Here is a 12,385-nt window from a genome sequence, read left to right on the forward strand (position 1 = left end):
AAGAGAGCAAAGGATGGCACCTGTCTTAAACAGTGGTACCTCTGGTTACGAACTTAATTCGTTCCACACGTCCCTTCTTAACCTGAAACCGTTCTTAACCTGAAGCACCACTTTAGCTAATGGGGCCTCCTGCTGCCTCCACACAATTTCTGTTCTCATCCTGAGGTAAAGTTCTTAACCTGAGGTACTACTTCCAGGTTAGCGGAGTCTGTACAACCCAAGGTGTTTATAACCCAAGGTACCACTGTAATTGAAAGCAGACAATCCCCTAAAGCTTACTGGAAGAAGAAAGCCTTCACCCTTTTACTGCTTGAAACCAATGGCATAGGTAGAGGGGGAAAGTGTTGTCAAAGATTAATGCCACATCCTTGTTTCTTCCAAACCACTGGTATAACTAGTCAGCAATCACAAGCAAGATTAGGTTCAGCAGATACCACTGAGGATGGATTCTGCTTTTGTACTGATTTCATTGCACCCAGGCAGGTAGATGCAGGTATCCATAGGCAGGAGAACTAAGCTGGGTTTAGATTTCTGAACACCTTTCCTGCTGCTATCCTATGACATGTATTGATCAGCTAAGCAGGTCTGCCTGGATGGAAGATATAAGCACAGGGACAAAGAGTAGAATGTTTTTTAAGTTGCATAGTAATGACCTTTGTGATTGCCCCTGTTCATGTGGTGGCATTGCTTTTGCCATTATGGCCATGTGGGGTAGTGAACCCATAATGAAGCAGGCCGCATGCTGCTACTATAACATCTAAAGGGCACTCTAGTAGTTACGATAATTTGTATATAGAAGTTATAAACACTAAACTTTCTTTAGTGTTTGACTTTCTTGCTGAAGATTGAATGCTCAGTTATACCCTCCCCCTTTAAATGCCCTGAATCCTTCTCTCTATTAATCTAGTCGCAGGTTGATTTTGCTTGATACACATCTTTAATCAGCACATTGAGGTTCAGTGAATCACTCAGTACTGCTTGTTTATTACAATAAGTAGCTTGTGATCTGACACCATATGCTGGAAAGCTCCCTTTGGAAAATCATCTTTTTTTTGTACAATTCCTCCAGGCAGCATTAATTTGTGTATGGTTTTGTGTGTGTTTTCACGGCATGTGATTGATTTAACCAACTATATCTTTTCTCTCCTCTCTTTCTAGGATGCGTCAGGATGAAACGCCACAGGCATCTAAGCAGCAGTGACAGTTCAGACAATGAAAGTAAGTAGTGTGATCTAGTCTTCCTTTGATCTGTCACTGCTTCCTGTGGTTTCCTCCTCTGGTTTGAGGGCAAACGGCTGCACTTTTTTTATGGCTTTTCTTTTTTTATTTCTCGTTTGATTTCATTTTCTCTTGCTCATTGTGGTATTCAGTTTTATCAGAGAGGGCTTGGGGAAACTTAAGAAACCCAACACTGGGTAGAATAATGTGGTTGTTTAGCAACAATCTTTATTAAGAATGTAAAAGGTGCATAATTCTGCCTGAAGAGAGAGCTAGTATTTATTGTGAGGCCTCTGTTTTCTAAACTGATAATGTGCTAGCTGCACTCCTCTATGTGAGAATCTTTGAGGGCTGTGGCAGGCTTTTCATGCTTTGGGATGAATGCTAAGTGAAATATTTTGTGTCTGTAGAGCCTTAAAAAGGTTACCACTTAGACCCTCCCAACAGGCCTTTTTTCAGTGCTACTTACAATTCCTTTCCACATGTGAGCTTTAGGTCTAGTTCACAAAGTAGCTTCCAAACAAGGTGTCCTGGGTATTAAAACTTCTGTGTGTCTGCAGCAATTATCTGTTCTGACAACAACTACAGGTATCCTACCCCTTCTGCTGCTCAGATGCTATTCTAACAGTGTTTCAGTTCAGCAACCAATTGTATTTCATAAAGATTGGAATACGTACCTTTTAAATCTCTGGCTTCAAAACAACTCTTAGAAACAACTTCTCCTTTGAGAAGAAAGTATATAAACGGTGGCATTGTGTATACAATTGTTATGTATTGTTAATGTGAAAATACAGCAAACTGAATGGCCTCTGGCCCCTTCAGCAGCCTCAGTTTTTGTAGCTGGAGTCAGTCAGTCAGGGCTCTTCCCTCCCAGGCCAGGTGGAAAGAGGCTAGCCAGGCAGGAAGCAGAGGTCTTGCAGGACTCGCAGCCAAGATGGTCCAGTTCTGTCCTCCTGTCCCTATTTCCTCTTTAACCTTTTTACCTTGCTTTTATTCCAACACTGTTTGCTTCTAGGATATAAAACTGTTCTCTCTTCCATATTCATTTGCTCATCTAATTGTCAGTAGACGAAACCATCCTACGCTTTGTTAATAATAAATTTTCAGAAGGTATCTCAGAATTCAGAACATTCCATAACTCCTCCTTGGGGTGGATCATGCCAACTTGTTGACTGTCATGAGTCATTCAGAGGCCTTTGTGTTTCTTTATAGTACTCGGCAGCCCACCCGCATCCATATAACACAGGCAACATTTATTTTTATTTTTATTATTTTATTTATGATTTTCAGTTTTATACATTTCAAAAATTTTACAATCATTTTAGCATTTAAAAACCCGACTTCCTTCCCCCTCTTTCTGTGGTTCCTTAAATTTGTTTTTTATATTTTCTGCATATACAAATTAACTTAATTTACTCATTTATTCATCTGCTTTAAATGTATATTAAAAACTACAGGTTATTACAGTCATCCTGCCAATATTCTTCTCTGTTTACACTTTATTGTAAATATTCAATAAACCATTTCCATTCTTTTATAAAAAGTTTGTTATCTTGATTTCTTATTTTTCCAGTAAGTTTTGCCATTTCTGCATATTCCATAAGTTTTTGTGTACATTCTTCTTTCGCTGGGACTTCTTCTTTCCATTTTTGGGCAAGTAACATTCTTACCACTGTGCTTGCATACATGCAATAAATTTCTATACAGTTGGGTAGTCAGGAGCAACTTCTTTTGTCCCTTTGGACACTTATCCTTAAAAAGTTGAAGCAACTGTTTAAGAAAAACAGACCCATAATTGAAGCAAAATTTCTGGTTTATGTTGCCTAAGATACCATTTCAGAATGCAGTTCTCTGTATTTTTATGAATATCCTGGTGTTGCAGCAGCATTTAAATTGTCTCCATCTTTTCCTCTGTTTATACAGGTCCTTCTACTTCTTTCTCCTTTTGTTCCAAGTACAGAAGCAAGTCAAAAACACCAGCAAATGAACAAAAGAAACCTGCTGAGGTAAGAGTAATTCTCACATTCTTAGGGTGCTGTTCAACTACATTTTTTTTCACTGTTGCAAGAAGAATTTCTCTCCTCACACAAACCTCAAATTTTATCCTGAGGTTTTGGGGACAGATTTGGAGGGTAGCACGGGGGGAGCAGGGAGATAGTTCTATTGCATAACAATTTCATGCATGTTGTTTCCCTTTTAGAGGTGAAGGAAGGAAGAACGAACGAATTTGTCCCATTTGAGTTCAATGGGATTAAAGCCCATTAAGGATTAGGGACTGTAGTAAAATGGGTCATAATTTCCTGAATCTAAGGGCAGTTGAAGAGAAATTGAGGTCCTGAGGTAGCAGGTGCTGCTGAAGAGAATTTCTTCTGTTTTCTTTCCTTCTCCCTTATTGTTGGAATATGACTGTTGCCACCCCTGCCTGTAGGGCTATGGCAAACTTCTGCACAAGCCATTAAGGCTTCCACTTTTCTTAGGAGTATTTGAGTCCCTAATGTTATGAGGCTGTCCCCAGGTACTTCTCCCCCAATTTACCTTAGGCACAGTTTCAATTTTGGTATCTCTTACTATGAACTGAAAACAAGAGTTATGAAAATACAAGTTGACCAAACACATAATTCTGAAAAAGATTTAAATGCACAACCCCTGAGTAATGTATAAAAATACAGAATGGACACATCCTTCTCCCTGTTCTGGATTTACCCTAAAGGTGGGCCGGAGCAGGCCAAATACCTACATACCTTCTTCCTTTAGTTCATTTCTATGGGACAAATTTGGAATGCCCTATTTCTTGGAACTGCATGTCTCTTCTTACCCAGAGGGCCAAACCAGTCAATAAATGCTTGCACATTTTAAATGTGTATTGTTTTTACTTTAGAAATAACAAACAAGGGCATGAGTCGAACTGCCCTGCATAGGGGGGCTATAACCTCTTTTCATTCTGTTCTGTGGTCCTAGTGAAACACCCCCCCCCAACACACAAAAAGAGGAAAGATCATATTGATTTAGAGTGTAAAAGAAAAGCCCCCTTCAGGCATCTAATGCATGACAGGGGGAACTGCATGTAGATTAAGAAACACTGCTTTCCTGCCCCATTGTCCAGCTAGGCTAGCCCTATGCCGATGTATTGAGCATGGGAGGTGAGGGACATGGGTAGATTGGCTGTGTTATGTCAAGATTGGACCAGTGGCAGGCTCCTGCTCTTGGTTGCACAATGGGCGGTATTCAGCTAAACAGTTACGGTAGTGCAGTGATTTTTAGTTGGACAGTGTAACTTCCCCACCCTCTCCTCTCCCTGTGCACCCCATAAATATGCTCCAGGTTTCCCCAGCTCTCCAGAGTAGATCTGGGAACAGGAGAAGAGAAGGCTAGGAAATTACATTGTGCAGCTAAAAGTGGTTGCACTAGCCCAACTCTTTAGTTGACTACTTCCAAATGTGTTTTATTTGCCTAAATAATCACTTTTAACATTGAGGTACTTCCTTGGAGAACTTGCCAGACAACTTAAGCTTAAGTAACCCTTTAAAAAAAAAGAAGTTCAGGGGTTAGCCCCCTTCAGAAATGGAAAATTACTTGCTGAATGCCTAATGCCATTACAATTACTTCTGAAAACAGATGAAATGCAGATGACGGTAGATTATGACAGCAATGGGTAGGTGTCTCATTTGCCATTAAGCTGTGCTGTTAAATGCAAGCTCTTTTGGGCCTACTCTTCTTTTAGATGTTCAGAGTTAGTTTTATCCATTGAAATCTTTGAGCGTGAGAGTATCAAAACAAACAAACTCTATTCTACCTTACTGCTAAAATGAAATTAAATCTTCACTTGCAACTTGCAGGGTTGCAGGATTTGAAAGAGACATCGTTCCTGTAATCCAGGGTAGATGCTAGAGACTATTACAACTTTTAACAGATTGAACTTTCCCACCCAACCTCCCAAGTTGTGAGCAAGTCTTTTACTTTCTCCTTGTCTCTTTCCTGGTCACCTGCAGTTACTTGGATTCTGGACCTCCCCAAAGCTGGAAGTTGCCACAGTTCTGTAGATGTTTCAGTATCTACGATTAGGGGAGATCCCATATCTACATAACTCTGGAAGATCCCATTCACACTTTACCTTCTAGGATTTGTGTGGTAAAGTAGAACAGGGTGGTCCACTTGCTTTGATTACAACCGCAGCAGCCCATGATTCTAAATAATTGGGGAATTATGTGTTCCTTCCTTTATGCTTGGCCTGAAAGGGGTTGGTTTGATCAGTATGGTTCTGACAACTGTTTAACATGGCCTCTTGGATAAAGGCTCCTGTACATTATTAATTTGTATTGTTAAAGAAGAAGAAGAAAAATAAGTTATTGGACTGTTTCTTCCCAAGTATTAATGCTGTCTTTGCCTTCACCTGCAGGTGTTTCGAAAGGACCTCATTAGTGCCATGAAACTCCCAGATTCTCATCATATTAACCCAGATGAATATTACCTCTTTGCGGACACATGGAAACAAGAATGGGAAAAGGGTGTGCAAGTCCCAGCCAGCCCAGACACAATTCCACAACCTTCTCTCAGGTAATTTTAAATAAATAGTTGTTGGGACTGAACTACATTTAATTTTGGGGTAGCAATATGAATATACCGGGCAGCATTCATGTAATGTAAACAATAATTAATCGTTTACTACTTTTGTTGCACAGCCTAGATTTTTGATCAGGTGAGGCTGCAATTTTAAAAGAAGTATTAAGGTCCACAACAGACAAATGTATTCTGACCACATAGTCAAAGCGGTAGTATACTGCATTATTTCAGCATAACTCAGTATTGTTCCAGCGGTTGTGGTGGATGATGTACACTGCAGTTTTCCAAATATACAAGACAGTTTTGTGGAGTACACAAAGTTGGTGTGGTGGTAGACTGGATGAGGGTATATTAAGCTGAGCTAGTTTTATATATAAAGATCACCAGATACATTTGCTTGGTAGTGGCTCATGCCTAAGTACCTTTGTCCCATTGTAATTTTGGCTTTCTTTACTTCCTCTGATGTATGATATGGTCACAACTCAAGATGGAACATTAGGCAATGTGGAAAACTATTTGTATGGTTGTTCAATAAAGAATTTACTTTTGTGGGTTTATTTTTTGTTTTATTTTAATGATCCCTATATTTGAGTGTAGGAAAGACGTTTGCTGATAGTTCAGAATGGGCTTTTGGCATGTGCTCCTGTAGTTTATAGGGATGCGGGTGGCGCTGTGGTCTAAACCATTGAGCCTCTTGGGCATGCTGATCTGAAGGTTGGCTGTTTGAATCTGCGCGATGGGGTGAACTCCTGTTGCTCAGTCCCAGCTCCTGCCAACTTAGCAGTTCGAAAGCATACCAGTGCAAGTAGATAAATAGAGAAGATAAATGGGAAGGTAAACAGCATTTCCGTGCACTCTAGCTTCGGTAATGGTGTTCCGTTGCGCCAGAAGCAGTTTGGTCATGTTGGCCACATGACCCGGAAAGCTGTCTGTGGACAAACGCCAGCTCCCTTGGCCTGAAAGCGAGATGAGCGCCACAACCCCATAGTTCCCTTTGATTGGACTTAACCATCCAGGGGTCCTTTACCTTTTACCTGTAGTGTGTAGCAGTTCTCGGTGAGCAGCATAGCATTGCCTAATGTATTCCTTGGTCAAAAGCAAGGGTGGCTAACCCACAGGTCATATATGGACCCCCCAAAAAAAGACTTTGTGGCCCCCAAGGACCCCATGAAAATGATTTATTTATTTATCTGTTTACTCACTTTTTGTGTCTGGGTACCCCTTTCTTAATGGTGCTTTTCTGGGCAGCAGTCCTTAAATCTTTTGATTTGCATGCTGCATCCGGATCAGTACAACTATCTCTGCTGTTGCTGTTGTCAGCTGACAAAATAATAATAATGAAATGATCGGCTGAAGAACAGCCCAAGGCATTGGAATGGTCTGTCTGAGCTCACTTGGTGATTGCTGTGTAGAATGGACTACGGGATTAGAGGGAGAGAGTGGGTGGAGATGTAAACGAAGAAATGGATTGGAAGCAGAAGGAAAACTGTAGAAAAAGCTGCTGGTGGGAGAAACATTAATGGATTATTGTGGATGGGGGGCGTGGGCGTGAATTCATACACGTCCAGAGCATAATTTGATTAGTGGTCACAGAAGGCAAAAAAATTAATTGTTGGGGAAAGGGGTGTGCATTATTATTTTTTCTTATTGAACAAAAAAATGAGAGACAGATCATTCATCCCTGTTTGCAAAGTCAATCAGCTGGTGGGGGGAGGTGGCAGAAATTTTGCATCCCCGTCTGTATCCTGATCCCAGCACTGGGCAGATGTTTAAATCTCTCCTCTACTCAGTCTGGAGTATGGTTTGGGATACAAATCTCTCCCTCTAAATACACCCATGTGGATGCTGTGTGTGTGAGAGAGACACACAGAAAGAGGATGTGCTGTGTGTTTGTACATGGCATGGAAAGACTCGAATAGCTTGGGCAAAATGTCCTATGTATTGGGAGAGAATGGGGTGGGAATTAATAAGGAATGGAGGTGTGGAAGTTAGTACGAAAGAAATTAAGGGAAATAAATAAGAAATAAGGGTTGGAGGGGTAGGTTCTGCCTTTTCCCACTATTTCGTTTTGGCAATGCCTACTTTGACATGGGCCCCCTCCACTTGCCATTGTGACCCTCAGCCTGGAAAATGTTCATACCCGATGTACATTGTCACTTTTGCTTGACCCATGCATTCCATTGTAGCCCAGATTATTATAATCAATTAGGGGCATCAAATACCTGGCTTCCCAATTTGCAGAAGTGCCCTTTCACCAAATGACTTACAGCTTACTTTGATTACTATATCATTTTAGAGTCGTTGCGGAAAAAGTAAAGCAAGTACTATATACACGGCCTAGAAAATACATTCGTTGTTCAAGTCAAGAGCCCACTGAACCCGGCTATATCAACATTCTGGAACTGGCAGAATCGATGTGCCGTTATGACTTGGATGATATGGACATCTTCTGGCTTCAGGAAGTAAATGAGGAGCTTGCTGAAATGGGTGAGAGTCATGTAAAGTGCAATTACTAAAGCTACAATGAATTTTAAAAATTGAATCTTTAGTCAACTGCGCTGATTTAAGGCTGTTTTGCTACTGCTTCTTTTTTTAAAAAAAAGAATGGATTGTTTAGAAAGAGAACTCTAGTTGGTATTCAATGAGTCTTCTGCAGCCATGGTTCAGAGACATTTAATTGCATCTAAATATTTTGTGGAACTTCCATGTTTTTAATATGTTTCCTAAGATAGAAAAGTTATACCTTAATTCTTTGGAAATCCATCTTGGTTCATGGAAGAATGTGCATTTTATGCCAGGACTCTAGGAGTAATAAAAGCAATGTATATGGAAAAATACCAATCAGGTAATAATGGAAGTCAGTATTCCTACTTAATTGTGTTTGCTAATACTCAGATCTTAATTGTATTTGCTAATACTCAGATCTTAATGACCTGAGAAAATGGCAGCTTTGCAGACTTGTACTTTGTGGCTCCATGAGAGAGGCAGGATTATGCCACTCTAGTAAATCAGAGAAGACGCTATCTTGATAGCTTGTTTATGAGGCCAGTTGAGACTTAAAAATTAGCGGGGAAATAATTAACTTGATGTGGCAGATTCTTTTCAACGTAGTATTCATAAGCAACATGTTTCTAATCTGAATGGGAAAAGGTAATGGGGCATATAATGAGATTTCAATGAAGTTGAACAGGCTATTTGTCATGTTAAGAGGCAATTTCCTTAAAACAATGGTTTGGTTCAAACATAATGCACATTATGAAACCATGGATTAGCCTTATGTGTGAACTCAGTCCAGTTTATTGGCAACGGTAAAAGTTTCTGATTAACCAAGGTTTGTAGCTGGGTTATAAACCTTGCTTAACGTCAAGCATGGCTTTGCTTTGTATGTAAACCTGGACCACTTCCTTAACTATGGCTATGGAGCTGTCACTGCCCAAAAGCTAGTGGAGCTGAAGTTGGAAGAGCAACAAAAAATTTCAGCTGCCCTCACTGGTGCTTTTAACTATTCTGTGACGTTAAAACTTGGTTGTATGTGATCATCTGCCAGACACCTTAGTGTTAATGATGGCTTAGCATGAACAATGCTATGCTATGATGTCACAGGTAAAAATCAATTTTGTGCATTATTACTGACATCCTAGCCGCTACTTTGAATATATGCAGGTTGTCTGAATCCTAGGTAATAGGACTTTCAATCTAAGTATTTGAATATTTTTATATAGTAATATAGGAAGCCATAAAGGCACAATAACAGTGTTTTAAATAAGTCCACCTACAATTGGTGGCTTCACTTTTCATGTATCTGCATTTGTTTAAGATACTGTATTTATATATCAGATTAATGCAATGTAGATCTTAAGTCTTTTAAAACTTGGATTGAAATTTAAGTAAGTCTCACACAAATGCGGGAGGGAGACAACCTATTGTCAGTGCAATGCTTTAGGAAATGAGAGTGCTTTTTGTTTCTTTATCTAGTATTAAGCAGATTGTTATTTTGCTTTAATTCTCCTGCAGGTTGTGGGCAGCTTGATGAGAACACAATGGAGAAAATGGTGGAAGTCCTGGAACGTCACTGTCACGAGAACATGAACCATGCCATTGAGACAGAGGAGGGGCTGGGTATTGAATATGATGAAGATGTCATCTGTGATGTGTGCCGGTCCCCTGACAGTGAAGATGGGAATGATATGGTGTTTTGCGACAAATGCAACATCTGTGTGCATCAGGTTAGTGCTAGCAGAGGTTTTGAAAAAGCTTTGTTCTTTTGGAAATGGGATTACAATGGAACCTTGGTTCTCGAACAGCTTAGTTGATGAACAAATCAGAACCCGAATGCTGCAAACCTGGAAATAAATGCTTTGGTTTGCAAACTTTTTTCGGAAGCCAAATGTCTGATGTGGCTGTCAGGTATTGTTTCCAGGGTGGCTGCACCAATCGCAAGCCGCGCCTTGGTTTTTTAACGTATCAGAAGTCTAACGGACTTCTAGAACGGATTACATTTCAGAACCAAGGTACCACTGTAAATCTTTCTAGATAGCTTGCTCCAAAACAACCTATCTGAAAAGCCATTGGAAAGGTGCAGGAAATCTGGCGGCCTCTCAAAAAGTGGGTCTAGAATTTTTGTTTTCCGCAAGGCTCTGTAAAATTTAACAAGTGACTGCTTAAAAGAGACGTGGAATGCTTATGATCAAGTAATGTATTCAGAGGTCATGTAAATCCCCTAAATATTATGGGAAGGGTTTTGAACCATTGTGGTGTTGGAGCATTTGTCTGCTGCGCACTTCTTCCTTTTCTAAAACCACACTGAGGGATGTCAGCTAATTAAATTTCCTACAACAGGGAAAAAATGGAGAAGTGAAGGGTGAATTTTTAATCTTCATAAAATGATTCTTGTTAATGACAAGAGTAGAGCATGGTGCAGTGAGTGCACAGTGAGATAATGAGGGAAAGCTGATCTTTTAAATTTGTGCCTAGAATTTATGCCTATGCAAGAGTGCACTCTTCTGGATTAATCTGGAATGTTCCAGAAATAACTGTGATAGGCTAATCCTCCTGGAGTCTTCCTTAGGCTATACAGACACCTTTCTCAGTCAGTGTATGCTAGTACTAGATGCCACAGAGAACTACTTTTCTAGATTTTTTTGTGTGTGTGAGATACACACCAATAAATAGCAAGGTTTTGGGGTTAGGGAGGCGCAGCTACCATTGGCCAACCTGTCTGAGATCAGACCTCTGGCTTCTGTGTCTTTTTATAGATATTCTCTGTTCAGCACTATTAATAATGTGTGTAACTATTTACTTGTTAGGAAAGAGCGCCTTTCCTGCTTCGTGTTTCAGACATCTGGCAAATAGTTGAATTCTCCCAAAATGGTTTTAGTGTGTAGCATTTTTTAGAAAAATACTCTGTTGGTACTGATATAAATCAGTGATGTCTCATTTCACTATGGAGTCGTATAAAGCAGCAGTTTGTTTTTATCCTCAGGCATGCTATGGCATCCTAAAGGTTCCTGAAGGAAGCTGGCTGTGTCGTACTTGTGTTCTAGGTATACACCCTCAGTGTCTCTTGTGTCCAAAGAGAGGTGGGGCCATGAAAGCTACAAGGACAGGCACCAAGTGGGCGCATGTGAGCTGTGCTCTTTGGATTCCAGAGGTATGAATAAGAAGTGTTTTAGCCCATCTTTAAGTAGACTAGCATGGAAGTATTCGGAATGCAGTCTTCCCCGGGTCACCTAGCTGCTGTAGCTGTTATATTTGCCTTTTTTACAATATGCTGAAATATAATAGCTTGATAGCTCTTTTCTGGTCATGTCAGTCATAGTAATCCATAAATTTTATTATTATTAGGTAAGCATTGCTTGTCCAGAAAGAATGGAACCAATTACCAAAGTGTCCCATATTCCACCAAGTAGATGGGCTTTAGTTTGCAGCTTATGCAAATTGAAAACTGGTGCTTGTATCCAGGTATGTGTTAATTCTGTATTGTGATCTTTGAAGTTGCAGAGCAGAAATTGCATGCTGGCAAACTCAACAGGTTCAGGGTGATGAGCACCTTTTTGCTGTGCTGGGTGGAAGACAGATGCAGCAGAATAGCCTTTAGCAGTGTTTATATTTTAAGGATGTGGGTGGCACTGTGGTCTAAACTACAGAGCCTAGGACTTGCCAATCAAGGTTGGCGGTTCGAATCCCTGCGACAGGGTGAGCTCCCATTGCTCAGTCCCAGCTCCTGCCAACCTAGCAGTTCGAAAGCACGTCAAAGTGCAAGTAGATAAATAGGTACCGCTCTGGCGGGAACATAAACAGCGTTTCCGTGCGTTTCTCTGCTTTCGCCAGAAGCGGCTTACTCATGCTGGCCACATGACCCAGAAGCTGTACGCCAGCTTCCTCGGCCAGTAAAGCGAGATGAGCGCTGCAACCCCAGAGTCGTTTGCGAGTGGACCTAACAGTCAGAGGTCCCTTTACCTTTATATTTTAAGGAAACATTTTTGGGGTATTGGAAGAATGTTAAAAAAAAAAACCCACAACATTTTGGCATCACAGAATTGTAGATAGGGGGCCAATGAGAGTGGGATATTTGTTAAAAAAATTAAAGAGACTTTTGTAAACCTTT

The 12,385-nt window shown here is 40.5% G+C and overlaps 1 protein-coding gene across 4 annotated transcripts in view; it reads left to right on the top strand.

Moving 5' to 3' along the window:
- Positions 1–12,385, top strand: part of JADE3 (jade family PHD finger 3) — a 34,865-nt gene that overhangs the window by 15,224 nt on the left and 7,256 nt on the right. For all 4 annotated transcript variants that reach the window (XM_083501874.1, XM_083501872.1, XM_083501875.1 and 1 more), the window contains exons 2-8: positions 1,159–1,218; positions 3,142–3,224; positions 5,615–5,772; positions 8,075–8,265; positions 9,793–10,004; positions 11,261–11,428; positions 11,623–11,739. In XM_083501874.1, the coding sequence (XP_083358000.1) occupies positions 1,170–1,218; positions 3,142–3,224; positions 5,615–5,772; positions 8,075–8,265; positions 9,793–10,004; positions 11,261–11,428; positions 11,623–11,739 (978 nt within the window). In that variant the 5' untranslated portion in view covers positions 1,159–1,169. The remainder of the gene's footprint in view (positions 1–1,158; positions 1,219–3,141; positions 3,225–5,614; positions 5,773–8,074; positions 8,266–9,792; positions 10,005–11,260; positions 11,429–11,622; positions 11,740–12,385) is intronic.

Source organism: Podarcis liolepis, assembly GCF_965112155.1.
Source record: "Podarcis liolepis genome assembly, chromosome: 4".
Lineage (NCBI taxonomy): Eukaryota > Metazoa > Chordata > Lepidosauria > Squamata > Lacertidae > Podarcis > Podarcis liolepis.